The 26,984-nt window shown below is 53.5% G+C and overlaps 2 protein-coding genes across 6 annotated transcripts; one reads left to right on the top strand and one right to left on the bottom strand.

The window, feature by feature from the left end:
- Positions 1-313: 313 nt before the first annotated feature.
- Positions 314-12,123, bottom strand: LOC133229200 (tubulin alpha-3 chain). Of its 2 annotated transcripts, none has more exons than XM_061385634.1 (5): positions 11,895-12,123; positions 4,209-4,431; positions 3,582-3,730; positions 2,813-3,493; positions 314-695 (listed from the first exon to the last, which is right to left on the bottom strand). In XM_061385634.1, the coding sequence occupies exons 2-5, from the start codon at positions 4,327-4,329 to the stop codon at positions 399-401; spliced, it is 1,248 nt and encodes a 415-aa protein (XP_061241618.1). In that variant the 5' UTR covers positions 4,330-4,431; positions 11,895-12,123; the 3' UTR covers positions 314-398. The 2 variants fall into 2 exon arrangements, with proteins under 2 accessions (XP_061241618.1, XP_061241617.1); XM_061385633.1 differs by lacking the exon at positions 11,895-12,123 and adding an exon at positions 11,668-11,767.
- Positions 12,124-12,208: 85 nt separating this feature from the next.
- On the top strand, positions 12,209-26,938 carry SLC7A4 (solute carrier family 7 member 4). 4 transcript variants are annotated; one of them, XM_061385626.1, is made up of 5 exons: positions 12,209-22,735; positions 23,513-24,541; positions 24,932-25,566; positions 25,760-25,868; positions 25,986-26,938. In XM_061385626.1, exons 2-5 carry the CDS (start codon positions 23,560-23,562, stop codon positions 26,147-26,149), a joined length of 1,890 nt encoding a protein of 629 aa, XP_061241610.1. In that variant the 5' UTR covers positions 12,209-22,735; positions 23,513-23,559; the 3' UTR covers positions 26,150-26,938. The 4 variants fall into 4 exon arrangements, with proteins under 4 accessions (XP_061241610.1, XP_061241609.1, XP_061241608.1 ...); XM_061385625.1 differs by having other exon boundaries at positions 12,209-22,848; XM_061385624.1 differs by having other exon boundaries at positions 12,209-22,857.
- The last annotated feature ends 46 nt before the right edge of the window (positions 26,939-26,984 follow it).

Raw genomic sequence — 26,984 nt, 5'->3', positions numbered from 1 at the left:
GCCTCTCGCACTGTCACCGAGGCCCTCCTCGGCACCAAGGGCAGCAGTGCTGTGAGCACAGGAGCGCGGTGAGCGACGGCTGCTAACCCTCCATGGTCACACACACCAGAGAAGCGGGTAAGACCCTGCCTCCCGGGGTCCTGAGCGGCCACGTCACCCACAGGTCCAGACCCGGGTTTCCACACTCCACCTCTACGCCCTTATGCCTTAGGCCGCCTGTCCCAACACAGAAACCTGGGAAATGGCAAATTCAACTGAAAAACCAGCAGGGATTCCTCCACACTCCTGCAGACAGATGAGCTTGTCCCAGACACAGGTTTAACTGAGAAACTTTAATAGGGAAGCACGTCTGTGACGGGCCGTCGGGGGACCGGGTGCGGGGCTGCGGCCGCGCCCCTTCAGTACTCCTCCCCTTCCTCGGCCTCCGCCTCCACCGAGTCCACGCCCACCTCCTCATAATCCTTCTCCAGCGCCGCCAGGTCTTCCCGGGCCTCCGAGAACTCGCCCTCCTCCATGCCCTCCCCCACGTACCAGTGCACGAAGGCGCGCTTGGCGTACATGAGGTCGAACTTGTGGTCCAGGCGGGCCCAGGCCTCGGCGATGGCCGTGGTGTTGCTCAGCATGCACACGGCCCGCTGCACCTTGGCCAGGTCTCCCCCCGGGACCACCGTGGGGGGCTGGTAGTTGATGCCCACCTGCCGGAGAAGGACAACATGGTCAAGTGGGGAGTGTGGCCTCAGAAATGGAAGCTTGTTTTTAAAAATGGGGGCCATGGACCCACTTTACCTGATGCCCTGTACGAAAGGGTACTGTATTTTTTGGCAGTATCTGCCACTGTTTACGGAGAAGGCAATGGCACCCCATTCCAGTACTCTTGTCTGGAAAATCCCATGGATGTAGGAGCCTGGTAGGCTGCAGTCCAGGGGGTCGCTAGGAGTCAGACACGACTGAGTGACTTCACTTTCACTTTTCACTTTCATACATTGGAGAAGGAAATGGCAACCCACTCCAGTGTTCTTGCCTGGAGAATCCCAGGGACAGGGGAGCCTGGTGGGCTGCCGTCTATGGGGTCGCACAGATTGGACACGACTGAAGCGACTTAGCAGCAGGAGCAGCCACTGCTTAATATCCTTCCTACATTTTCACTTTTAGAAGAGGACTTGAGCTTTTCAGCCTTCTGCATGACTAAAACATCTTGCCACATACACACTTTTATAATGAGAAAACCTAATACAAACATGGAAAAAGATTCCACGAAAATGGTGCACCCCTGAGCAAACGGTTGTTAACATATGAAGTCACACTCAGACTGACAAGTGAGGATTCAACACCATCAGGGGTGAACTTTCTTTCGTGGGAACAGCAGTGTGACCTCCTGTACCTCCCCAGACTGGCCTCTCCTCTGGCTCAGACTCAGCCAGGACGGGAAGCCTGGGCACAGTGCCAGGCACCCCACAGAGTGCTGCCCAGCTGAGAATGCCTTGGGTGGCAGCCTTGCCTTCTAAAGGTCAAAGTAAGGGCACTGAAAGGAAACTTCCTCAAACCAAGAAGAATGGAAGAAGAAAAGACCTCCCTGGTGGTCCAGATGCTGCGGTTTACTGCAGGGGGCCAAGGGCTGATATCTGGCCCAGGGACTAAGATCCCCCCTGCCGGGTGACATGGCGGGGGGAAAAAAAAAAAAGCTTTCAACCCCAACCTATAACCTAACCTCAGAGGCCTGCAAACATCTATGGAAGGTGTAACTTCGTGGATATTTCCAGATTGGTGAAACCCGTCACATACACTTTATCCCTGAGAGTCACTTTACATGTGTGAGTTGTACACCCTCAGATGGTCCGCGTCAAGGTGTCTTGAAGTGGGGCTCACAGAGGCCAGGTGGGTGCAACAACGTGGGTGTGGTCAGAGGCAAGCTCTGACATTTAAAATGGGAAAACGAAGACCCACACATCGCTGCTACTTGTCTTCGTTTTCAATCTACAAAGGCCCTGGAGATGGCAACTCCCAGACACTGAAGGGACCCCTCAGGGCTCAGACGCGGGATCCAGCACTTTATCTAACGCAGATCGCTTGGGAAAAAGGACTCAACGAGGAAGAGGGCGCAGGGTTAACAAGCCCAGGCGTGGCCAGGCACTTAGCCTGGTGATCAGGGGTCTAAAGTGGGACATTCTGGGACTTGGCTTCAAATTCAGGATGCTCTTCTCTGGGCAGACGTTTCACTGTGACGCTAAGCACAGTTGGAAGAGCCACTGAATTAGTGTGGTTTTGTATGGGAGGCGGCACTCCAAGTCTGGCTTGGAGAAACAGCAGTGAGCCACCCTTGGCCCCACAGAAAATACTGCACAATGAATGGAAGACCCTCTGTACAGAAACAAACGCTGCCTAAGATTCAGTGACAGCTCGTCACTGAAGTAATGCGGAATCGAAACCCATTGTTTCTATCACAGATGATCCCCCAGACCCTGACCAGGTTCTTGGGCAAGCAGCGGGGGAAAGTGAGGACAGGCAGGCCTGCGGTCAGGGTCTCTGAAAGCTCCCTCCTTCTGTCGCTGCCCCTGAGGCCGTTAGGTTCTAAAAGCTGTCTCAGCCTCTGTCTCTGAAGTGTAAGATGTTAGTAATGTTAGCCCATGAGCATTATGGATTGGTTGTGAGAAGTAAAGGTACATCAAGTATGGGTCGGGATCGAGGCATCCAGCACACTGATTACTAACCTTGCTGTCCCTACAGCCCAGCTGCCCTGGAACAGGGGACCCTCCGCGCGGGTCAGCACCCCGCCCCGGGCAGAAAGCTGCGCACACGCCCCCGCCCAGCCTACCTTGAACCCGGTCGGGCACCAGTCCACAAACTGGATGGTGCGCTTGGTCTTGATGGTGGCGATGGCCGCGTTGACGTCTTTGGGAACCACGTCCCCCCGGTACAGCATGCAGCAGGCCATGTACTTGCCGTGGCGAGGGTCACACTTGACCATCTGGTTGGCCGGCTCGAAGCAGGCGTTGGTGATCTCGGCCACGGACAGCTGCTCGTGGTAGGCCTTCTCGGCCGAGATGACCGGGGCGTACGTGGCCAGGGGGAAGTGGATGCGGGGGTAGGGCACCAGGTTGGTCTGGAACTCGGTCAGGTCCACGTTGAGGGCGCCGTCGAAGCGCAGGGAGGCCGTGATGGAGGACACGATCTGCCCGATGAGCCGGTTGAGGTTGGTGTACGTGGGCCGCTCGATGTCCAGGTTGCGCCGGCAGATGTCGTAGATGGCCTCGTTGTCCACCATGAAGGCGCAGTCCGAGTGCTCCAGGGTCGTGTGCGTGGTCAGGATGGAGTTGTAGGGCTCCACCACGGCCGTGGAGACCTGGGGCGCCGGGTAGATGGCGAACTCCAGCTTGGACTTCTTGCCGTAGTCCACCGAGAGCCGCTCCATGAGCAGCGACGCGAAGCCCGAGCCGGTGCCGCCCCCGAAGCTGTGGAAGATGAGGAAGCCCTGCAGCCCCGTGCACAGGTCCGCCTGCGGGAGGGAGAGGCGTGAGCCGGGCCGCACGCGCCGCCGAGAGCCGGGCCTGCCCTCCCTGCCGGGAGCCCCCGGGCCCCCGCACCAGTTTGCGGATGCGGTCCAGGACCAGGTCGACGATCTCCTTGCCGATGGTGTAGTGGCCACGGGCATAGTTGTTGGCCGCGTCTTCCTTCCCGGTGATCAGCTGCTCCGGGTGGAAGAGCTGCCTGTAGGTCCCCGTGCGCACCTCGTCTGCGGGGGGACAGCGGCCGGGCTTGGAGGACGCCGGTCCCATCCCCGTGGCCGGCTCCGGGACCCGCCCGTCTGCAGGCCCGCACCGTTCCTCCCTGGCCTGCGGTCAGGTCTCCCGGGAGAGTCTCCAAGACAGATACGCCCCACCTGCCATTTTCGGCTCCGGGGGCCCATCAACCCAGAAGAAGTCTCAGCGTGGTGGGTTCCCAAAGGACGGGAGTGCCCTGGCGGCTCTGTGGGCACCTCTCGCCCACACCCGCCGCTCCACCCCAAGCATCACTGGGACGGTCCTGCCACTCTGGACGGATGCCAGCCTGACTGCCCCGGGCACCCCCTGTGGCCTGGGTCTCCCGGGCTCCGGGGTGCCTGTCTGTTATCTCCTGGGTGGCCCCTCTCCTCGGAAACTACCTCGGGCTTCTGACCGGGAGGCACCCGGCGAAGGTTCTGGGCTTCCCTTGCCAAGTGGGAGGGTACCTACCGACCACGGTGGGCTCCAGGTCCACGAACACGGCCCTGGGCACGTGCTTGCCGGCCCCCGTCTCGCTGAAGAACGTGTTGAAGGAGTCATCCCCGCCGCCGATGGTCTTGTCGCTGGGCATCTGGCCGTCGGGCTGAATGCCATGCTCCAGGCAGTACAGCTCCCAGCAGGCGTTGCCGATCTGGACGCCCGCCTGCCCCACGTGGATGGAGATGCACTCGCGCTGGAAGCAGAGCAACAAGTGAGGCCTGGCGACACGGCCGTGGTCTCTGCACAGCATGCAGATGTACCTGACTTCTTAAATTAATAGTTCTACTATCTTTTGGTTTGTATCTAATATACAAACCAAAAGATATTAGTATCTATATTTAGTATCTAATATAAATACTATATTAGATAATGGTATCTAATGTCTTAGGGTCTTGTCGGACTTTGTCCCACAAACTTCCCAGGTCAATAGGAGCCCAACATGCTACTGAAGAAGAGCAGAGAAATAGTTCCAGAGGGAATGAAAAGGCTGAGCCAAAGCGAAAACAACGCCCAGTTGTGGACATGTCGGTGGTGAAAGGAAAGTCTGATGATGTGAGAACAACAAGGCAGAGGAACCTGGAGTGTCAGGCCCATGAGTCAAGGCGAATTGTAAAGTGGTCCAAACAGGATTAGCAAGAGTGAACATCAACATTTTAGGAATCAGTGAACTAAAATGAATGGGAATGGGCGAGTTTAATTCAGATGACTATTGTATCTACTACTGTGGGGAAAAATCCCTTAGAAGTAATGGAGCAGCCCTCATAGTCAACAAAAGATTCTGAAATGCAGTACCTGGATGCAATCTCAAAAATGACAGGATGATCTCTGTTCGTTTCCAAGGCAAACCATTCAATATCCCGGTAATCCCAGTGTATGCCTTAATCACTAATGCCGGAGAAGCTGAAGTTGAATGGTTCTATGAAGACCTACAAGACCTCTAGAACTAACACCCAAAAAAGATGTCCTTTTCATCACGGGACTGGAATGCAAAAGGAGGAAGTCATTTTCTGTCTGAGCACCTGCCTAGCCAGCATGGAGACAGACCTGAACTGTGAACAGGAATACAGTCATTATAAACGTCTTCCCAACACTCAATAAAAAGCAGTAAAAACCTACACAAAATTAGCATCAAGCCATTCTGTTTCCACCCAAGGCTGGATTTACCAACCCGAGGTAAGCAACGGCTCAAAAAATCAGACACAGTGTATGAAATAACACTTCTCAGTCATCAGACAACAGGCAGCACAGAACAGTGAGTGAGTCCGCTGAGCAGGGAACAAGGCAAGCCCGGCAGAGGTCCCAGCACATCCAGGCTGCAGCTGAGAGAGGAGACCCAAGCAAAGCCCCGGGATCGCCCAGGGTTGAGTAGGGGAGTCCTGTGTTGAGAGGCCAAGGCAGCTGGAAAGTCTGGTGCTGGAAAAGAGACAGCTGCGCCAAGGGGGCCCAGGGCAGCAGGGAGGCCCAAGGTCCTCACTGTGGCTGCTCAGCACAGGGAGGGAGTAGCTGAGCCCATGCCTGCTGTGGCAGGAAGACGTCCTGAGGTAGAGAGCTCGGGGAGGGGGGGGTGGTCCTCAGCAGTGGGGCCAAGTGAGGCCAACCCTCAAGACTGCCCTGAACCCACCCAAGAAAGCTTAAGAGCAGGACACAGAAGGCTCAAACTCTTCCCAGGTATATTTACAGCATCCCAGCAGAAAGCTTCGGAGAAGGCAATGGCACCCCACTCCAGCACTCTTGCCTGGAAAATCCCATGGATGGAGGAGCCTGGTAGGCTGCAGTCCATGGGGCCGCTAAGAGTCTGACATGACTGAGCGACTTCACTTTCACTTTTCTCTCTCATGCACTGGAGACGGCAATGGCAGCCCACTCCAGTGTTCTTGCCTGGAGAATCCCAGGGACGGGGAGCCTGGTGGGCTGCCGTCTATGGGGTCGCACAGAGTCATACACGACTGAAGCGACTCAGCAGCAACAAGGAACTACTGCACAGCAGAGAGAACTCTGCTCAGTGTTCCTCGGCAGCCTGAAGGGAGGGGAGTCTGAGGCTGAATGGAGACATGTACGTGTATGGCTGAGTCCCTCTGCTGTCCACCTATACTAGCACAAGGCTGTAAATCAGGTATACCCCAAAACAAAATAAAAACTTAAAAAAAGGCCCAGAAATGACAGATGATTAGTAGATTAATTACAGAATTAGAATTATATGCCTCAGGAAGGTACAGGAAAAATGAGCATAATACGGAGAAACACATTTGATATATAAAAAACGACCTAAATCAAATCGCCAATTATGAAAAAGAGTCTGAAATGAAAAACACACTGGGTGTGATTAATAACAGACTCTACATATTTTAGTAACTATAAATGGAGAGTAACCTTCAACGACTATATAAAAAATTGAACAACAAAAAACTCCCAGCAGATTATACACTAAGAAGATCTGAAATGATGAAACAGTTCTGGAAATAGTGGTTATACCACAGGTGAATGTCCTTAACAGTTAAAATGGTAAAAATGGTAACTGCTGTTGTATTTTACATACACACAAAAAAGAAATACTCAGCAATAAAATGGAACTGTGTTGCAACAACATGGGTAAATCTCATAATAATGAGTGAAAGAATCCAAACAGCAATAACAAATTGACTCAACAAACCAAAAATCGTTATATAAAATCCTAGGAAACACAGGGACGTGGTTAAGCAGGGGAGGCAGAGGGGGTGAGGCTGAAGTGAGGATTCACAGAGGGCACCAGGTAACTTCCCTGGTGGCTCAGAGGGCAAGGAGTCTGCATGCAATGAGGAGACCCAGGTTTGATCCCTGGGTTGGGAAGATCCCCTGGAGGAGGGCACAGCAACCCAGTCCACTATTTTTTGCCTGGAAAATCCCATGGACAGAGGAGCCTGGCGAGCTACAGTCCATGGACACGACTGAGCGACTTCACTTCTTCTTCACCAGGTAACCTGGGGGTGATGGATATGTTCATTATCTTGATTGAGGTGATGGTTGCATGGGTGATCAACATGTTAATATTGATATTGCTGCTGCTAAGTTGCTTCAGTCGTGTACGACTCTGTGCGACCCCATAGACGGCAGCCCACCAGGCTCCCCGTCCCTGGGATTCTCCAGACGAGAACATGGAGTGGGTTGCCATTTCCTTCTCCAATGCATGAAAGTGAAGAGTGAAAGTGAAGTCGCTCAGTCGTGTCCGACTCTTAGCGACCCCATGGACTGCAGCCTACCAGGCTCCTCCGTCCATGGGATTTTCCAGGCAAGAGTACTGGAGTGGGGTGCCATTGCCTTCTCCAATATTGATATTAAACCTTGTCAAATTACATACTTGCAAAGATCTTGCATGCCAAACTAAAAAGAAAAAAAGATCCCACAAGCCCCAGTGAAGATCAAAGATCACTCACACTGCACCTGAGACCTGAAGCAGCTAAATCAGTATGTGTTAAAAAGCTTGCAACTTGGTATTTTCAAAAGCTGAACAAACTGCAGGTACCTTTCTGGCCGTGCCGGTGGCACGTGGGGTCTTAGCTCCCTAACCAGGGATCGGGCTCATGCCTCCTGCATTGGAAGCACGGAGTGCTAACTAATGGACTGCCAAGGAAGTCCCCAAGCACTTCTTAATAAAGGTTTTAATTTTTAAAAATTCAAATAATACAAAATATATTTTCTGAAACTAGTATTAAATTACAAATCAAGTAACACAAAGATGTCTGCGAAATCCCCAAGTATTTGGGAATGGATAACAAGGAAAATGAGAAAGTATTTTGAAAAGAATAAAAATGAAAACAAGACGTACAACACTGTGGGCAGCGCCTGGAGCAGCGCGCGCACGTGTGCGTGTTGAGTGTGTGTGTGCACGCACGCACGTGCTCAGCTGTGTCCAACTCTGCAACCCCATGGACTGCAGCCCGCCAGGCTCTTCTGTCCATGGGATTCTCCAGGCAAGAATACTGGAACGGGCTGCCATTCCCTTCTCCAGGGGATCTTCCCAACCCAGGAATTGAACCCACGTCTTCTGCACCTCCTGCAGAAGGCAGGCAGATTCTTTACCACTGAGCACCAGGGAAGAGTGTGTGTGTGTGTGTGTGTGTCTGTAAAATCTGATGGAGGGATCTTCCTGGTGGCCCAGTGGCTACTCCTCCGCCCTGCAAAAGCAGGGGTCCCAGGCTCAGTCCCTGGTCAAGGCACTAGATCCCCCATGCCCCAACTAAAGACCCCAAGTGCACAACTAAGGCCAGTGCAGTCAGATGAATAAATATTTAAACCAGAAAAAACCTGATGGAGCTCAGGGCAGGCCACCCCAAAATATGCTGGTGGCATACTAATTACTTCTAATTAACATTCCTTGAGGACCAGACGGTGGAAGAAGCAAACTCTGATCCTCCTTTGTCCCCTGAAAGCAGGTGAAAAGCTCCTGTTGGGAGGACAGAGGGCGCTGTGGTCCCTGGAGACAGGAGGTAAGGCTGAGAAAGCTGCAGAAGCAAACACTGTTACTGCTTCTTTATCTTGCGACCCCCAGCAAAAACCCCTTTCTTTCTTCAAATCTTTATAAATAACTGATTCTTTGTCTAAAAAGATATATAAAGAGTCTGCTTTTGTCACTTCTCAGATCCTATACTGACAGAACTTCCATATATATAAAGTGAAGTTTGATTTTCTCATGTCAATCTGTCTTCTATCAATCTGATCATTAGACCAACCAGAAGAACCCAGAGAGGAAAATTTTTCCTGCCTTACAAACTCTTCTGGGGCTTCCTAGGTGGTGCTAGTGGTAAAGAACCTGCCTGCCCAAAGCAGGAGACACAAGAGACTCAGATTCCATGCCTGGCTTGTAAAGATCCCCCAGAGGAGGGCATGGCAACCCACTGCAGTATTCCTGCCTGGAGAATTTCATGGACAGAGGAGCCTGATAGGCTACAGTCTATGGGGTCACACAGAGTCAGTCATGTCTGAAGCAACTTCACACGCACGCAGGCTTCTACTTTAATCAACTAGAACAAGAACAAATATCCAAGTTGTGCAGACAAAAAAGCAAGTATAAGAAGCAATATAACATAAAAAGCCAAAACAAAACAAAAAAAAAGGCATTAAAAAGCCAGTATAAGAAAAGAAACTGAACAGAAAAGAGGGGGGAAAAAACCCAGAGTAGAGTCAATGAAACCAGCACCTGGTCGGAGCTAAACAGCCAAACTGATGAGCCCCTGGCCAAATGTATCCAGAAAAAGACAAGACTAATTGCCAGTATCAGGAAGGAAAAAGAGGATTTCATGACTGATAGATGGGATGGACAAATTCCTCACACACACTACTGAAGCTCATTAAAAGGAGAGAATCTGGGGATCCTGGCCGGCCAGTGGTCAGGACTCCGAGCTTCCCCTGCAGGGGGCACAGGTTCAATCCCTGGTTAGAAAGCAGTGCAGCGAGGTTGGGGAAAAAAAAGGCTGAGTGAAGAGAAAATGGCCATCCAAATGGCCATGAGACAGAAAATGTTAAACACAGGTATTATTTTCCCATCAATCATGATCATATTCCATTTTTAAACTCTAAGCTCTTAAGAGTGTAGGTCTGGAAGGCTAGAAATTCAGCTTCTGGTCTTGTCCTTAGTAAGTGAAAGAAAAGGGCCCAAATCCTAGCTGATTTTCTAGTTCTTTCTGATTCCAATCAAACTGCAATGCTGAACCAGAAACACATTACCCTCTGAGGCCAGGCAGGTTCTCCAGAAGGTACTCAACTTTGTGATGAGCCTCTAGGACGCAGAAAATAGGATTTTACAAAAATTTCTGCTGCTGTAATTCCCATTAAATTCATCTTGAGACATAAACCCTTCTAACACAAAGGGGAGGTATCTGCAATGGCTGACGCTTTATCGGAGTTCAGTGCAATTTATTTCAGGTTATATTCACACCAACTCATCACCACCTCCCCCTCACCACGTTTCCGAATTTTGTTGTTTAAACTAAGTACCATGAACTTGACATTTCAACTTGAGAAGACCCTGTTACACCAACAAACAATGGCTGAATAGCTCTTCTAAAAGTGTTAACCATTGTATTTTTCTTATTCAAGATAAAGCCTTTGCTAAAAACAACAGCCCTTAATGCACAAACTCCTAATCCTAAAGCATCCTTTTACCCATCAGGTAACAGAGAATACCTTTCCTTTATACTTGGAATAATTCACTGCTAGAAATAAATGTTTTTGAGCAGCTAGATATTATGGTGTTCAATAGCCAAGAAGAGAAACCTCAAAACCAAGTGTTGCAAAGGGAGAGTGCACAGGCTAGTGTGAGTTATTAATCCAGTTATGAACTTTCTTCAGAGTTTGAAAGCTACCACAGGGATGAGAAGAGGAGGATGACATCAGTCTCAGTTAATTGGAAACAAGAGAGACGTGAACTGGGCCAGGTAAAGCCCTGCCAGGGCTCATTCTAGCCTCTCCACATAAGGGTGACTGGTCTAGGACACGCAGTGACAGAGGTGCTGGCTGCCTTCCACTGGTGTGCAAATTATTAATGTCATTAATAATTCAACAATTAACTAGAAACCTACGACTTGAGAACAGAAAAATGAACAAATCGAAGGCAGAAGCCTAACCCTGCTGCGGGAAAACAGGAATTCTCATATAGGTGTTGGTGATGAAAGGGAATCTCAAACTATGTCTCATTCACTTCTGGGGCCCCACATACACCAGTGAGAAACACCGCAGGCACAGATTCCTCCCCGCAACTCCACGCGTAAAAGACTGGAAAATACCCAAACATGCAGCGATTCAAAACAGGCTCAAGACACGCAGCCACCCCTAGAATACTAGGCAACGACTGGTAAACAAGGACGCAGGTCTTTGCTCACGGAGGGACCCCAGCTGTTTGAACACTGAAAAAAACAGACGCGAGAAAAGGGGAATATAAGCGTCTATTCCTGTTTGCTTGGTTTTGCTTTAAATGAACAAAACACCTCACAACCCTAATTGAGGGAGCCACTTCTTTTCAGCACATCCGGTCTTCTGTCACTGAGTATCTCAAGGCCTATTTCCGTAAGCGCCCTCGTGAGCTCACACACAGACCAATAAGAGCGCTCAGGCACAGACCCCTGGCTTTTGCTTCGAGAAAGAAGAGTCTGGAACGGCGAGGCTGGGAGCCATTTACTGCACTGGCGAAGTGAGCCGCGCCCGCCCGTGACCAGCACGCTCCAGACACCAGACCGCCACATGAGCCTGTCACCCGGCCCGCCGCCCGGCCCCGCCGCCCGTCCCCCCGGCCCCGCCGCCCTCCAGTCCTGTTTCCCAGGCCCCTCAGCCGGTCCAGGCCCGTCCCCCTGGTCCCTCAGCCGGTCCAGGCCCGTCCCCCGGCCCCGCCGCCCTCCAGTCCTGTTCCCCAGCCCCTCAGCGGGCCCAGGCCTGCCCCCTAGGCCCCTCCGGCCCCTACCATGGTGGTCACCCCCGGGCCACAAGCCTCTTCAACCTCTTCTCAGTCCGACGCCACGCGCCCAACTGCCTAGCGCTTCCCCGCACTGCGTGTCCTGATTGGCTCGCCGGCCGCCGGCCACAGGATGGCCATTGGCTCTGACCGCTCTGGGACCCCCGACCCCGGCCAGGACAGCAATGGTGATTGGCCAGTTCTCGCAGGCAAACTCGCTTTTCATTGGTCCTCACTTTGGGCGGGAAGCGACGACCAGGGCTTGTTCTGCGTCGGCGGGAAGCTGTGCGCTGGTGCCTCCTGAGCCACCGCGAAGGGCGGAGACGGGCCGGCGGTGGAGGCCTCGGTGGTTCATCCGTAAATTGCGGAGCTGCGCGGGGCACAAGAAGAAGCAGGGCTGGTCCCTGCAGCGGGTTTGCGGGCCTGGCAGACACGTGGAAACACTCTTCAGTTGGCAGCCTGTTGCTGGTGGCACGTGCTGCCGACCACGTGACAGGCCCCGGGAAGGCGGTGCCACGAAGCTAGGGAGGGCACTTCCGCTTCCAGGGACCGGACTTACGCAGGGGTCTCAAAGTATCGCGAGTTTCCCAAGGATCAAAGCAGGGCAGGTGGGTGGGAGGGCGAGGCTGGGCTGGGCAGGGGAACAGGGACGTTGGAAAGTTGCAGTGAAGAAGGGCAGATGGCGGCCAGGCCAGGGCCTGGGTACCTGCCAGTGGGGGCGGGTATACCAGCTGGCAGCCGAGGCGGGTTAGCTTGGCCATTTTTTACTGGGGAGGTGGGACAGGAGACCTCACAGGTGGCCATTGCAGGAGGCCAGAGAACTACACAGACCTTGGCTGAAGGACACATGGGATTTCCCAGGTTCCTGGAAGGGGGGCTGGATACCCTCAGTTCACCACTCTCCCAAAATCCCCCGTTCCTGCTCCTGGTCCGTGGGAGAATCTGTGTTTACCCAAAGAGAAGAGCCCCTTCTCGGCTCTTTTAAGCACAACCCAAATGAGCTGAAATCTTTGAGAAGGCAGGTCCAAAAGGGAGTTAAGTCAAGCAAATATAAGTAAATATAAATTATATATAATAATCTATAGACATAAATTATATACTAAGCCAGGTGTTGATTGCAGCCATGAAATTAAAAGATGCTTACTCCTTGGAAGGAAAGTTATGGCCAACCTAGATAGCATATTCAAAAGCAGAGACATTACTTTGCCAACAAAGGTCCGTCTAGTCAAGGCTATGGTTTTTCCAGTGGTCATGTATGGATGTGAGAGTTGGACTGTGAAGAAAGCTGAGTGCCGAAGAATTGATGCTTTTGAACTGTGGTGTTGGAGAAGACTCTTGAGAGTCCCTTGGTCTGAGAGGAGATCCAACCAGTCCATTCTGAAGGAGATCAGTCCTGGGTGTTCATTGGAAGGACTGATGCTGAGGCTGAAACTCCAGTACTTTGGCCACCTCATGTGAAGAGTTGACTCCTTGGAAAAGACTCTGATGCTGGGAGGGATTGGGGGCAGGAGGAGAAGGGGACGACAGAGGATGAGATGGCTGGATGGCATCACTGACTCGATGGACATGAGTTTGAGTGACCTCCGGGAGTTGGTGATGGACAGGGAGGCCTGGCGTGCTGCGATTCATGGGGTCACAAAGAGTCGGATATGACTGAGCAGCTGAACTGAACTGAACTGAAGCCAGGTGTTGCAGTGGCAAGAAATCCACCTGCCAATGCAGGAGATGCAGGAGACGATTTGATCCCTGGGTGGGGAAGATGCTCTGGAGAAGGAAATGACAACCCATTCCGGTATTCTTGCCTGGGAAATCCCATGGACAGAGGATCCCCATGGTCTACGATCCAAAGGGTAGCAAAGAGTCAGACATGACTGAGCAGCTGAGCACACAAAAAGTAAACAAGGTTAAAAGCATAGATGAGGGACTTACTTGATGGTCCAGTGCTTACGAATCCACCTTCCAATGCAGGGGATCCAAGTTAGATCCCTCGTCAGGGAATTAAGATCCCACAGGCTGCAGGACCACTACTGAGCCCTCTCGCCACAACTGAAGAGCCAGCGTGCTACAACGAAGACCTGGTGGCCAAAATTTTTTTAAAGTAGGTGAAAAATGCAGATTTCTTACCCTGCCTACCACTGCTAGGTCAACAGAGGCTGGGGTAATATTCACAGTGGCAGACCAAATGATCTGGGTTTGAGCCACACTCATCACCACCATGGATTCAGTGTGACTAATTTCAGCTCCATTTCTCCCTTGCTTCGAAAGATTTCAGAGACTGTGGCCTGGGGGTTAGAAGGGTGGTGCAGCTAGCCAGAGAAAAACAGAAACCCTTCTCTTCTTCAGGGAGGTCCAATAGGATTGGTGCAAGGAACTTGGGCCAGCTGTGGGCAGAGGGGCTGACCGGAAATGAGGGAGAGCGATCAGCCCTAGTAAGAGCTGGAACAGGTGCCAGTGCCAACGGCAGGGGACAGAAGCAAGGAAGAGGGACATCCCTGATGGAAAACTAAGATTGTGCAAGCCTCGAGGCTCAGCCCAAAAGGAAAAACAAAAAGGAAGAAGGAAGAGCTGGGAAACCAGTTCATGGGGAGGAGTCATGAGGGTCAGTTTGGAGAGAGAACACGGCACAACACGTTGATGGGCTTTGAATGGTGAACTCTGGGCTAAATGTGGCCCAGGGGAGAATAGCAAACTCAGGGTGGCCAGCATTAGAAAAGAGAGGACAGAAGCTGCAGCAGACAAAAGTGGAGAAAAAGATAGCAATGACACGGGAAAATGTAAGATTTCTTTGGCCCCAACTCCTTTGTCCCACTGTTTACCAAAGGAGCATCTCTGTTGGGCAACCAGAGGTTTCATCTGGTTCTCTGGCCACTCAGCCCTTCCTGTCCCTGGAGTTCTTTCTTACAAACAATGGATGCTTTATCTTTTATTTTTATAACAATTTTATTCACATACCGTAATATATGCAGAGTCCATCATTCGAAATGCCGGGCTGGATAAATCACAAGCTGAAATTGAGACTGCCAAGAGAAATATCAACAACCTCAGATATGCAGATAATACCACTCTAATGGCAGAAAGCAAAGAGGAACTAAAGAGCCTCTTGATGAGGGTTAAGGAGGAGAGTGAAAAAGCTGGCTTAAAACTGACTGCAGCCATGAAATTAAAAGACGCTTGCCCCTTCGAAGAAGAGCTATGACAAACCTAGACAGTGTATTAAAATGCAGGCACATCAGTTTGTCGACAAAAGTCCATTTAGTCAAAACTGTGGTTTTTCCAGTCGTTGCGTACAGATTCGAGAATTGGACCATAAAGAAGGTGGAGCACTGAAGAACTGAAGTCTCTTGAGAGTCCCTTGGACTGCAAGGAGATCAGACCAGTCAGTCCTAAAGGAAATCAACCCGGAATAATCATTGGAAGGACTGATGCTGTTAGCTGAAGCGCCAATATTTTGGCCACCTGATGTGAAGAGCCAACTCACTGGAAAAGACCCTTATGCTGGGAAAGATTGAAGGCAGGGGGAGAAGGGAGCAACAGAGGATGAGATGGTTGGACAGCATCACCAAATCAATGGAGATGAGTTTGAGCAAACTCCAGGAGTTGGTGAAGGACAGGGAAGCCTGTTGTGCTGCAGTCCATGGGGTCACAAAGAGTCGGACACAACTTAGTGAATGAACAAATAATACTCCCCAGCTTAAAACGTACAGTTCCATTTTTTTTATATCCACGGAACTGTGCAACCATTGGCACTATCTAACTTCAGAACATTTAATCACCCCAAAAAGGAGCGCTATACCTGGGAAGCAGCCACTCCCCACCCCCGCCCCCACCCCACGGAAACCATTACTCTACTCTCCGTCTCCATGGATTCGCCCAGTCCTATAAATAAAAGGACACAATATGTGGTCTTTTGTAACCGGTTTTTTTCACTTAGCATAATGCTTTCAAGATTTATCTATGTGGTATCACCACTTCTTTTTTTGGCCACGCCTCACAGCACACATGATTCTAGTTTCCCAGCCAGGGATTGAACCCACACCCCCTGCACTGGGAGCATGGAGTCTTAGCCACCAGACCACTGCGGAAGTCCCACCAACTACTTAATCCTTATAGAAAAGTCATATTCCACTGTATGGATATTTCATATTTTATTGACCCGTCGTCAGTTGGATGTTTGTGCTGCTTCTGCTTTTCGGCACTTCTGAGTAACGCTGCTATGAAAACTTACCTGCAAGTCTTTGCACGGATGCGTGTTTTCATTTCTTGGGTATACACGTAGGAGCAGGATGTCTAAGTGACAGCGAAAGTCGCTCAACCGTGTTCCACTCTTTGCGACCCCATGGACTGTACAGTCCATAGAATTCTCCAGGCCAGGATACTGGAGTGGGCAGCCTTTCGCTTCTCCAGGGGACCTTCCCAACCCAGGGATCAAGCCCAGGTCTCCTGCATTGTTGGCGGATTCTTTACCAGCTGAGCCACCAGGGAAGCCCAAGAATACTGGAGTGGGTAGCCTATCCCTTCTCCAGCAGATCTTCGTGACCCAGGGATCAAACGGGGGTTGCACGCGTTGCAGGCAGATTCTTTACCAACTGAGCTATGTCTGGATCACACAATTAAAGGAGGAAACAGAGCAGGCTCCATCTTGGGCCGGACTGTGGACTTTGAACTCTATGCCCAGTATCTATGGAAATGACATACCAGCTGGAAAACCAGAGCACCAGAAGGAATAGCCCCAGGGCTCGTACCTAGACTCTCCACCTGAAAGAATGCCCTAATTATCTGTGTAACTGAATAGAACCATACATTCTATTCTGCTTATTGGGGTATGACCACAGGCCTATTGATAATTGTCCACTGTTATCTACCTAGGCTTAAGGCACATGATCATGGGTTAAGTTTGATTGTATCTTTTCCTTTGTTCAGACTAGTTTCAGGGAATTTGGGGAGGTGGGTTTGGGCACGTACACTTAGGGTATATAAGGTTTTCACAAAAACTGGTCAGGGTCCTTAGCTAAGAGGAGACTCTCCCTTGGGCCCGCTGGTGTAATAAACTCCACCATCTGCATTGTCTTTCTGAGTGAGTTTGTTTCCTGGAACGCGTGGCTACAACACAATAACTTCATGTTTAGCATTTTAAGGAATTGCCCAGTGGTTTTCCAAAGCATTTGCGCCAACTTACCATTCCCACCAGCAGTGCACGAGGGTCCCAGTCACCCCACATGATCTTCAACACTATTATCTGACTTTTGATGACAGCCATCCTAGGGGTACCGCGCGCTGTGGTTTGCCCTAATAACGAATGACGTTAAGAGTGTTTCCACGTGCTTGTTGGACATCTGTATATCTTCTTTGAAGAAATGTTTTGGGACTTTCCTGGCGGTCCAGTGGTTAAGACTCGGGGCTCCCGATGCAGGGGGCCCAGGTTGGACCCCTGATCAGGGAACTAGATCCCACACGCTGCAACTAAGAAATCACACACCCCCAAGTAAAGACCCTGCAAGCCGCAGTGCAAATCCCTCGGGGCCGCAGCAAAGACCCAGAGCAGCCAAATAAACTTGAAATAAAAAGAGCAGGAAATGTCTATTCAGATTCTTTACATGTTTTTAATTGAGTTGTTGAGTTGTGAAAGTTCTTTACATATCCTGGATACAATCTCCTTATCGGATATAGGATTTGCCAAACTCTTTCCCACTTTGTGGATTTCTGTCTTTTCAGTTTTGGGGGGGCCGTGCTGCCCACTGGCAGGGTCTTAGTTCTCTGACCAGGGAGGGAGCCCCCACCACACAGTGAGAGCACCAGGTCCTAACGACCGGGCTGCCAAAGAATTCCCTCTCCACTTTCTTGATAGCGTTTATTTATTTATCTTTTACTCTTTTTTTAAAAAAAAATTTTTTTCTTTCTTTTTGATGATATCCTGTGAACACAAAAGTTTTTAACTCTGTTGAATTTCAACTCATCTACGTTTTTCTTAGATTGCTTGAACTTTCGGTGTCACATTGGGGAAGCTGCTCCCTGGAGACCCCACTGGCCCCTTGTTACTGTTCAGTCACGAGGCTGTGTCTGACGCCAGGCTCACAGCACGCCAGGCCTCCCTGCCCCTCACCAGGTCCTGGAGCTTGCCCAAGTTCATGTCCATTGAGTCGGTGATGCCATCCAACCAGCTCATTCCCTGTCACCCTCTTCTCCTTCTGCCTTCAATCTTTCCCAGCATCAGGGTCTTTTCCAATGAGTCGGCTGGTCACATCAGGTGGCCCCTCGGTGGGTGTCTAACCAAAAGATATAACCGAGTCAAAGAGCTAGGGAAGGAAGACTCTGTTACTTGCAGCAAGTGAAGACAGTTCCAAGGCTATCTCCCAGAGCGGTGTCTCTCCCACCAGCAAAATCGAGGCAGACGTAAGTTAAGGGCACAGGAGTCTTCACAAAGGGGCTTGAGCAGGGAACGCAGCATAGAATGCTAGCAAAGGCGGACAAAGTCCAGACCCTGGTTGATTGGATCATGAGGGTCAACAGAGTGAACACCATCATTCCTTAGGTTCCAGTTAATCTGGTTATGTTAAGAAACTATATTGGGTTCTCTTGCTTCAGGGTCTTCCTATACCTCCTTCAGGGACCTATCTGTACAAAATCACCACCTAATCCACATTCATCAAGAGTTATTCATATGTTTTCCTGTAAAAGTTTGTTGAGAGTTTATAACCCTGTTGTCTCGTGTTGTCTCGTGTCTCCGTTTTGTAGGGTCAGGCAGCCTGCAGGGGTCTTGAACAGATATCAGCCCATCCCAAGGGGGCATGCCCCAGATAACAGACTCACAGCTAAGTAATCTGAATTCCTAAGAACTCCTCCTGATAAGCATTCTCTCCCACCTTCCGGGAACAGACCCTCCCACCCCGTGCGATCCTCAGATAAGCTTGCCAAAGCCCCACTCTTTCTGCTTTTGACCCATCAATCCAGACCCAGCCTGGAAAGCCCAAAGCCCTCCACCCGCGTGCTAACTTACTTCAGTCCTGTCCGACTCTGCGACCCCACGGACTGTAGCCCGCCAGGCTCCTCTGTCCATGGGATTCTCCAGGCAAGAATACATGAATGGATTGCCATGCCCTCTTCCAGGGGATCTTTCCGACCTAGGGATCAAACCCCTGTCTCTTATGCCTCCTGCATGGCAAGCAGGTTTTTTCTTTCTTTTTTTTTTAACCACTAGCACCACCCTCCACCTGCAGACCCCAGTAAAAGCATCCCGCAGGTCCTGCCACACTTTGTGCCCGCACTGTGCCTCAGCTGCCTGGTGCGGCTGGCAGAGTGCTGAGTACCTCCTCCAGGACCGGTGAGGCGCAGACTTCTCTCTCCGCTCCGTCATGGCCTCTTGATCGCAGATTCGTCATCCAGCACCTTCCGCGCTCCACTTCAGAAAAATTTAACAAAGTCTGTTTTGCATTTCAGCTCTTACATTTAGGTCTTGGGTCCATTTTGAGTTAAGTTTTGTATCCTGTGTGAGGTAGGGGTTCAACTTCATTTATCTACGTGAGGATATCCAGTTGTTCCAGACTATTCTTTGCCCCACTGAGTCGTTTTGGCATCCTTGTCAAAAGTCGACTGGCCATCAGGAGAATGAGAAGACAGACTAGGAGGAAGTATCTGCAAAAGACGTAAAGGACTGTTGCCCAAAATATACAAAGAACCCTAAAAGCGCAACAATAAGAACATCAACAACCCAATTGAAAATGGGCAAAAGATCTGAACAGACACCTCACCAAAGAAGATACACAGATGGCAAATAAGAACATCAAGATGCCCTACACCATATGGCATGAAGGAACTGCAAATTAAAACAACAGGGAGGTGCCACTAGCACTTACTGTGTGTGTGCTTAATCACTCAGGTGTGTCCGACTCTTTGCGACCCCATAGACGGTAGCCCGCCAGGCTCCTCTGTCCATGGAATTCTCCAGGCAAGAATACTGGCGTGGGTAGCCATTCCCTTCTCCAGGGGATCTTCCTGACCCAGGGATGGAACCCGCGTCTCCTGCCTTGTGGGCAGATTCTTTATCGTCTGAACCATGACACACTTACTCAGACAGCCAAAATCCAATGTGCTGACACCAGCACATGCTGGTAACGGTGTGGAGGCCAGGCGCTCCCGCTCTGTGCTGCTGGGGACGCGGACAGAACGGCCACTCTGGAAGACGGTCTCGTGATTCTTCATAAAACTAAACGTACTCTTATCACATGACTGAACAGTCACACTCCTGGATATTTACCAAAAGAGTTGAAAACTTAACGCCCGCAGAAAAAGCTGCACGCGGGTGTTTATTCATACTTAGCAAAACTTGGAAGCAACCAAAATGTTCTTCAGTAGGTGAATGGATAAACTGTTGTACATCCAGACAAGAAATACAACACGGCACTACAAAGAAATGGGCTATCAAGCCATGAAAAGACATTAGGCACCCCCTAAAAAAGGTATAAGACCTTTAAACATAGTACTAAGTGAAACAAGCCAATCTGAAAAGGTTTCATACTGTATGGTTCCAACTACATGACGTTTTGGAAAATGTCCCGTGGAGCTAGTAAAAAGATCAGTGGATAACTTAAAAACATGTCTATCCTGATTTCAGTCACAGTCCTGGTGATGTAGCGTTATATTTAGTTTAGAAATAAAGGAAGCATGAGTCCTCAAACTCAGTTCTTGTTCAACACTGTGTTGGCTATTCTAGGCCCCTGCATCTCCACATGAACTTTAGGATCAGCTTGAAGATTTCCGCGCAATAGGCAGCTGGGCTCTGAATAGGGATCGCGCTGCATCCACAGGCCCATCTGGGGAGTGCAGCCATCTTGAGTGCGTTAAGTCTACAGTCCATGAACACGGGCTGTCCTTCCACTTACTTAGGTCTTCTTCATTTCAGTGATGTTTGGTAGATTTCCATGTATAAGTCTTGCACTTCTTCTGTTAAATTTACTCTGAGCATGTTTATAAATAAATTTATTCTTTCTGGTGCTACGTAAGTAGAATTGTTTTCTTAATTTCATTTCTGGATAGCTCACTGCTCGTGTGTAGTGATGCAACTGATTTTTTAACATGCATCTTCTATCCTGTACTTTTGCTGAACTTGCCTATTAGCTCTAATATTCGTGTGTGTGTGTTCTTTGGGATTTTCTAGTACATGGAGTCATGTCATGTGGGACTACACAGTTTTCCTCCTTCCTATCTGGATTCCTTTTATGTCATTTTCTCACCCAACTGCCAGGATTAGACCCTCCAGGAAGACGTTGAAAACGAGAGGCGGGAGTGGACATCTTTATGCTCCTGCCAGGAAGGGGAGGCTTTCAGGCTTTCACCACTGAACACAGGAGCGCAGGGATTTTCATCGATGGTCTTCATCAGGTTGAGGCCAGTCCTTCGATTCCTAGTTCCTTGAACATTCTTTTGTTTTTTGAGATGATCATGTGGTTTTGTCCTTTATTAGTATGGTGTACTACATTGATTGATTTTCATATATTAAGTGAATCTTGCATTCCTGAGATAAATCTCACTCCCTTTTTATGCATTCCTGGATTTGATGAACTAGTATTTTGTTGATCAATTTTCTGTCTATATTTTCTCCTTTTTTTTTTTTTTTGGCCACAGGACCTTAGTTCCCAGACCAGGGATTGAACCTGTGCCCCTGCAGTGGAAGCTCAGAGTCCTAACACCAGACCGCCGGGGAAGTCCCATCTACATTCCTAAGGGAGGTTGGGCTGCACTTTTCTTGTGATGTCTTTGCTGGATCTGGTATCAGGGTAGTCCTGGCCTTGCACAATGAGCTGGGAAGTGCTCCCTCTTCTTCCTTGGGCTCGGGGGTCCCTGCCATATCCTTGGCAGGCTGCAGTTTACTGTCAATCAAGCGTGGCCTTGACTACCGGCTGACGGGAAGAGCACTCGGCACAGAAAAAGTCGGTGCCCTGAAGCACGTGTACCAACTCTCTCAGGGTCATCAGGAAAGCCTCTTGGGACCTCCTGTTATAAAACTGCCCAGCCCTCTGGGTTTGAAATGCATTTTTCTGCGTTTCTGTGGAGGCACTTCAGAACAAAGACTACCTGCTCAGTTCTGGCCACACGGGAGCAAGTTAAGGCAGACGTCTTTCCTGCAGGAAGTGGGAGCCCGTCTGAGAAGCTCCTTAAGACATTATCAGCCCGGGACTCCCCTGGTGGTGCAGTGGTTAAGACTGTGCTCCCAATGCAGGGGCCTGGGGATTTGGTCTGTGGTTTGGAACTAAGATCTCCATGCTGCAAGGCACAGCCGAAAGTAAATGAAAAGAACAACTGCTACCATTATCATTAAAAAAAAAAAAGCAAAAAGCAGCCAAACAACAGAAAGGAGCCACGGGGCTGGCTAAGGCAGTGTCCCAAGTGGTACCAGGTTGCGGGGAGGAGGGGGGTGCCCCACCATCCCGTCAGGAGCCCACTGAGCCAGACAGACTGCAGGGGCCCCTGAAACCCTAATTCCACAAGCCACATAGGAGCCTGAAAACGAGTACGGGAGGAAGTGGCTACCTGTTGTGGCTTGGCTTTGTTCGGATGGATCATCACCATTCTTCCACGAAGGAGTGAACACTCACACCCGTGTTTTCACTTTCAAAGAAGTGAGACAAAGATGCCCCTCCGTCCCAGGAACAAACACACCTGTCACGTGACGGGACGTGGGACTGGCCAAGCCTCTCACTGACGTCACCGGGGGGGGGGGCTGCCCTGGGGCCCCCCAGGGTCCTCTGGGCTTGACACAGGTGCCCCTCAGCTAGAAGTGGCAGCCATTGGCATCTGAGGGGCCTGGGGGTGCCGGGTGCTGGCGGGCGGTAGGTGGTGCCCCGCAGACTGCTTGCTCCTTTGGGACACTCTGCAACCAGAGGCTCAGAACAGCCAGCAGGGCCTCTTGCCAACTCACAGGCCCTCCCAGCCGTGTATGCGGTGGCTTCCTGCTGCCCCACGCTGGCCACTCGGCCAGCCCTGCACCCTCGGCTCAACAGGGCCGGCCTGACTCTGGAGGGCCGAGAGCCCCAGAGTTGGGGGTGGCAGGATCAAGGAGGGAGTCTGCTCCAGCGGGATGCAGGTGGGCTCCAGACCCGTCCCCTGCCTCCAGAACTGCATCCGCTCAGGGTGACCCCGCTGGCCCTGGCCCGGGCTTCCTCCCAGACCCAGGGATGGGGCGCCCCTGGAGCCAGGGTGAGCAAGGTGCGGCCGCGCTGGCTCAGGCGCCTGGGGGTGGGGGCGGGCTCTGCGCGCGCAAGGACCGCACGCGCTGGGAGGGCGCAGCGCGCAGAGTGGCGGCGGCGGCTGTGGCGGCGGCAGGTGGGTGGCAGAGGGGACGGGCTCGGGCTGGGAGGAGGCGAAGGCTCGGGTACCTGAGGAGTGGGCGGTGAGGCTGGCTCCAGGGGCGGCGGCAGCGAGTCTGGGTCGAAGGCGCAGCCAGGAGCCTGGGATCCCCCGCTCGTTCGGGCCGCTGCGCGGCTTGCGCCTGCGGGGCGGAGGAGGGGGATCCGGCGTCTGAGGCCAGGTGGCAGCCCGGGAGACGCCCAGCGCTTGTTCCGGGTGCTGGAGGCCTGGCCCAGCTCCCGGGAAGCCTCGGGTTTCCACCTGGCTCTGGGTTCCCAGGTCCGGAGGCTGGGCCCCCAGTCTGGCTCCCTGGGGCTGCCACCCCCCGCCCCACCCCCACCACAACGCGCCCAGATTCAGCTCCACTTGGTTCCCTGCCCTGCCCTGGAGGCAGACGGCCCTCCCACCCAGCCCAGCCCAGCCCTCTGGCAGCCCACTGTTAAGGGCGCCTGGGACCCAGGGTGCAATCGCACTGCCGGCAGGGCAGCCCGTCACTCCCCTCTGGCCCTGGTAGGTGCCTGCAGCTGGCTCCGGGCTCCTCTCTGCGCCTCTCTGCCCACGATGGCTCCGGGACGGCCCTGCGCTGCCGGCCTGGCACGCTTCTGCCAGAAGCTGAAGCGGCGGAAGCTGCTGGAGGACAGCAGCATGGCGACGTCGCTGCAGCGCTGCCTGTCCGCGCTGGACTTGACCCTGCTGGGGGTGGGCTCCATGGTGGGCTCCGGCCTCTACGTGCTCACGGGCGTCGTGGCCAAGGAGGTCACGGGCCCTGCCGTGACCGTGTCCTTCGTCGTGGCCGCCGTGGCCTCCCTGATGGCGGCCCTGTGCTACGCGGAGTTCGGGGCCCGTGTGCCCCGCACCGGCTCTGCCTACCTGTTCACCTACGTGTCCATGGGAGAGCTGTGGGCCTTCCTCATCGGCTGGAACCTCGTGCTTGAGTACGTCATTGCCAGTGCCGCCGTGGCCCGCGCCTGGAGCGGCTACCTGGACGCCATGTTCGACCACCGTATCCAGAACTTCACCGAGGCCCACCTGGGTGTCTGGCAGGTGCCCTTCCTGGCCAGAAGTCCAGACTGGCTGGCTGCAGGCATCATCCTTCTGGCCTCTGCCTTCGTCTCCTGCGGGGCCCGCGTCTCTTCCTGGCTCAACCACACCCTGTCGGCCATCAGCATGATTGTCATCCTCTTCATCGTTGTCCTGGGCTTTATCCTCGCCCGGCCCAGCAACTGGGGCGAGGCGGAGGGCGGCTTTGCACCCTTCGGCTTCTCCGGCGTCATGTCTGGCACGGCGACCTGTTTCTACGCCTTTGTGGGCTTCGACGTCATTGCCGCCTCCAGCGAGGAGGCCCGGGACCCGAAGCGCGCTGTGCCCCTGGCCATCGCCCTGTCGCTCGGGCTGGCGGCCACCGCCTACATCCTGGTCTCTGCCGTGCTCACCCTCATGATCCCCTGGCACAGTCTGAACCCTAACTCTGCGCTCGCCGACGCCTTCTACCAACGGGGCTACAGCTGGGCTGGCTACCTCGTGGCAACTGGCTCCATCTGCGGTGAGTGGGGTCCTGCCCTGGTCTCCCGGGGTGGGTTGGCGGGGGGGACCACACATCTCCATCTGGGCTTCAGTTTTACCAGCTGTAGCCCAGGGAGGTGCTAATTATTAGATTCCACCCAGACTTGTGGGCAGGGACCTGCTGGCCCCCTTATATGTGGGATGTCGGCCTGGGCACATGCTTCCCGTTCACAGGGACTCAGCCATCACCAGATTGTCCCCTCCCCAGCCTGCAACCTAGACTGAGGTGTCCCATTCCTAGGCTGGAGGAGCGGTGACTGCCCTGCAGCTTGCAGGCACTCAGGCTCACTCCGAGAACCCCGATAAACTCAGGCGCCTCTGGGGTGCCCGCCTGCTGGGCACGCTGACCAGCCCTCGCCCTCTGCCGCAGCCATGACCACCGTCCAGCTCAGCGGCCTCTTTTGCCTGCCGCGTATCATCTACGCCATGGCCGCCGACGGGCTGTTCTTTGAGATGTTTGCCTACGTACACCCCCGGACGCAGGTGCCTCTGCTGGGCATCCTGGCGTTCGGGGCCCTCACGGCTGTGGTGACGCTGCTGCTGGACCTCGACGCCCTGGTGCAGTTCCTGTCCATCGGCACCCTGCTGGCCTACACCTTCGTGGCCATCAGCGTGCTTGTGCTGCGGTTCCAGACGGCCTCTCAGTCCCGCTCGCCCAGCCTGGCTGGCTCCGGCCCGAAGGCCAAGGAGTACAGCTCCTTCTCTGACCACTTGGAGCTGGTGGGCGCAGGGCACAGCCCCGAGCCGGGGCGGCTGCGGCCAGCCCTGAGGCCCTACCTGGGCTTCCTGGACAGGGGCAGCCCCGGCGCGGCCGTGTGCGGGGCCGTCTGCGGGCTGGTGGTCTCCGCCATCGCCCTGGGCTGCGTGCTGATGCTTGGGCACTCGGTCCTACGCCTCCCCCTCTGGGGCTTCCTCCTGCTGCTGCTGTGCAGCAGCGTCACGTTTCTGCTCAGTCTCCTCGTCCTGGGGGCCCACCAGCAGCAACGCCTGAAGGACACCTTCCAGGTAACCCCCTGCCGCCCCCCGTACCCGCCGTCAGCCCACCACCCCGCGTCCTCCGCCGGGCACGTCCCCGCGTCTGCGGGTGGGCCCCAGGCTCCAGCGCTCCAGAGGCAGAAACAGGCTTGGAGGCCTGCAGAAGCGGGCCCTGGGCCAGCGGGCCCCTGCAGCCGACCCAGTCCTGCCCTTGCCCCCCCAGATGCCCCTGGTGCCCCTGATTCCAGCTCTGAGCATCGTCCTCAACTTCTGCCTCATGCTGAAGCTGAGCTACCTGACCTGGGTGCGCTTCACCATCTGGCTGCTGATAGGTGAGTGGGGGCTGGGCTGGGGCCCGGGGCCTGCTTCTGGGGGCGGAGTCGGGTGGCGGTGGTAAGGAGGGCGAGCAGGGCTGGGGCCTGCTGCTCATGCTTGCACCACCCCGGCAGGACTCTTGGTGTATTTCGGCTACGGCATCTGGCACAGCAAGGAGAACTGGCGGGAGCCGCCGGGGCTGGTCACCGCCCGCTACGTGGCTTTCTCCGACGGCAGGGTGGAGGAGACGGTGCGGGACCCCGGCCAGGCGCCAGCCCAGGGGCCTGGCAGTCCGTGAGAGCTGCCTGCCCTCCGTTTAGGGCAGCTCGGTGGACTCGCGGGCCTGCCCACCTGAGGGGGCCCCTGGGACCCACGGACTCTAGTTTAGAGGCTGGTGCTGCCCGTCGCCCTTGGAGTGGGCGCGGCCGGTGCTGGGGCGGTGGACTCTGCAACCCCTTCCAGCTACTGGGGCCGGTGGGGAGGACGCCCTGTCTCGGGGACCCACAATAGGTATTGCTCAACCAGCCGTGTGGCCGTGTCATGTCCATGGATCTGGAGGCATCGAGTCCTCACCAGCCCCTGGGAAGGGCTCGCTCGATTGTCAGTGTGGAACAGGGTCGTGAGGGTGGAATGCTGGGGTTCCGTGCAGGGGAGGTGCCAGCCTGGGACAGCCCTGGGCTGAGGACACTCAGGCCAGTGCCCTCTGCCCCTCCGAGGGTGCCACAGCCCCCCACGCGCCAGCACAGAGGGGCAGAGTCAGGCTCCCCTCCCGCAGGGGGGACGCCTGACACAGGCGCCTGGGGCCCGGGGAGGCTGCCTAGAAGGGCAGCAGAGTTCCAGGGTGCCCTTGTCTCCCCGGCTCCCGGAGAGCGTGGCGTGTGCCGGAGGCCCCCCTGGGGAGGCAGAGGCATGCCCGCATGAGCACACGCACCTCCAGACATGTACCCATGGGCACAGAACGTGCAGACTGAGGCCCTAGGCCACTAGGCTCAGACCCTGGTGCCTCCCCGGGCTGGGCGCCCAAGAGCCTGAATCCTCCCCAAGTGCCCTCCAGCTCTCCCCTGACCCCTGGTTCTTGGGAAGGGCCCAGGCCCAGCCCGCATGGCCCGTCGGTCTCCCAGGCGATGCTTTGC

The sequence above is a fragment of the Bos javanicus genome, chromosome 17, assembly GCF_032452875.1.
Source record: "Bos javanicus breed banteng chromosome 17, ARS-OSU_banteng_1.0, whole genome shotgun sequence".
NCBI lineage: Eukaryota > Metazoa > Chordata > Mammalia > Artiodactyla > Bovidae > Bos > Bos javanicus.
The sequence above is the reverse complement of the archived record's forward strand: the minus strand, read 5'-3'. Positions and strand labels throughout refer to the sequence as shown.